At 32.1% G+C, this 1,866-nt stretch overlaps 1 protein-coding gene across 1 annotated transcript in view; it reads right to left on the reverse strand.

Annotated features, from left to right (window-relative positions):
* LOC105533890 (leucine-rich repeat serine/threonine-protein kinase 2) overlaps positions 1–1,866 on the reverse strand; it is a gene marked incomplete at its 3' end in the record, with an annotated part of 159,019 nt that overhangs the window by 60,834 nt on the left and 96,319 nt on the right. Inside the window, exon 28 of the mRNA XM_011972478.1 lies at positions 486–667. Coding sequence (XP_011827868.1) covers positions 486–667 — 182 coding nt within the window. The remainder of the gene's footprint in view (positions 1–485; positions 668–1,866) is intronic.

The following is a 1,866-nucleotide window of genomic DNA, read 5'->3' on the forward strand; positions in this document are numbered from 1 at the left end:
GTTTTGGTGCTTTCAAAACTGATCAAGGTGAGTAGATTACTCATCCTAATGGGCAAAATAGAAGTTAGTAATTTCATATGATGTCAGTAATGATAATGCTTTAAGATGTAAGAGGCATATGTTACCTAGTTGCTATATGAAATTCAGTGTGAGAAGTTATTAAACTGTGCTATATTTCTTTAGATTGTGTAATCGAGAGACCAAATCACAATACTTATTTTCTTTTAGAGTCTACTCCAGTGAAAAGAAACAGAAGGAGGAGAAGCTGCTCTCAACATTAGCCTGGCTAAGAAGAATGAAAAATCTCTACAGTGGCACCACAGAAACGCATTCATTAAATGAAAGGCAAATGACACAGCATATTAATGCCAAATATTACTATTCATTTTTCCCTAAATTGTAACAATGTACATCCATCAAAGTCACAGAAAGTAGAAAATCTGAAATAAATTTAATAAAAACAAATAGAAAAAAAATTATCTAACCTTATGATGTCTTTGGCTTTACATCCTATATGTTTAAAATCAAAGTTAAGACGCAGTTCATCCAAAGGAAGATCCCATATTTTGCTTAATTTCCCCATTTCATTGGGAAAGGATCTTAGTTCCAAGTTGTAACTGACATCCAGAGATGTCAGATTTTCAAGACAGCCAATCTCAGGAGGAATCTAAATGGAAAAAAAGGGGCAAAAGCTGTTGGTGGGAAGGAAGAAATATGTTCTGCCAAAAAACAAGATGATAAGAAACAAGAAAGGCTCACAGATTCCATCAGCAGCTTGCACAATCTTTCAACAGAGTTCTAAAACTTTCCAAAGGTTTGTCATAAGTTGTCAGTATGTGTTTAAAAACATGAAAACTTACATATAAAAACTTACTCCCAAACAATCTATGTCACTCATCTGTAATCTTAAAAAACCCCATCTCCTTTGGTAACATACTTCATCTCTTCAAGACATTGAAAGTAAGGAAGTTCTTACCACAAAATGGATTTGGTTATCCAAATCCATTATCTGTGGCTTCATTCTGCTCCTTCAGTAAAGGAAAGAAGACCTAGAGTCACTACAAACCTGCATGCAATTTAGTATTCTCAAAGTAAAGCAACATGCTTATATTTTAGGCGGCATCCTAATTGAAGTGATTTCTCTTCTGTTCCAAATTTTTAAGTAATATATACTGTATTTATAATAGAAAACACTCATTTGCTGGCAAAAAATCAGGTAGCAAAATATATGCACAGTTTTTCTGAACCTCACAGTGTCAGACACTTAATTCTTTGGTTTTGTAGGCAATACGCTAGAACTTGAAAAAAAAATATTTTCTGAGACAAATAGATTATCAATTTCAGATTTATAACAGAGAGAATGGAGCAAAACAAAAAAGATTGATCCATTAGGGTGATAGGTAGCATGATGCAGGAATCCAGAAATTTAAGAATGTACCAAAGAAAGCTGAAAAACAAGTAATACAGTACACAGGCCAGCAACAACTTAAGAAAAATGGAGCATCTAAGAGTCTGTTAACAGATTGGACAGAGATTTAGTGATACAATGACACACAGCATAACATTAATCTATAATTATGTATAATTCATATAATCCTTAAAAAATATAGCACAAAAGTATTTTTTAAGGAAATTACGCTGTGTTACCATATCCATTTACCATAGGGTAGGCTTACAACTTATTTAAAAACCAAAAAAATTGAATAGTATTGATATTTACATTGCTTATTTTGAATTTATAATTATTAAATGACATCAACTACTATTCCATAGAACACTCTTTATGAGCTAGTACTGTAAAGAACTGTGTATTAGTAAAGCATTCTAAGTTTTTTTGTCATAGTTAAGTAACAGTTAAGAGTAACT

The sequence above is a fragment of the Mandrillus leucophaeus genome, unplaced genomic scaffold (genome assembly GCF_000951045.1).
Source record: "Mandrillus leucophaeus isolate KB7577 unplaced genomic scaffold, Mleu.le_1.0 Scaffold1293, whole genome shotgun sequence".
NCBI classification, from domain to species: Eukaryota; Metazoa; Chordata; class Mammalia; order Primates; family Cercopithecidae; genus Mandrillus; species Mandrillus leucophaeus.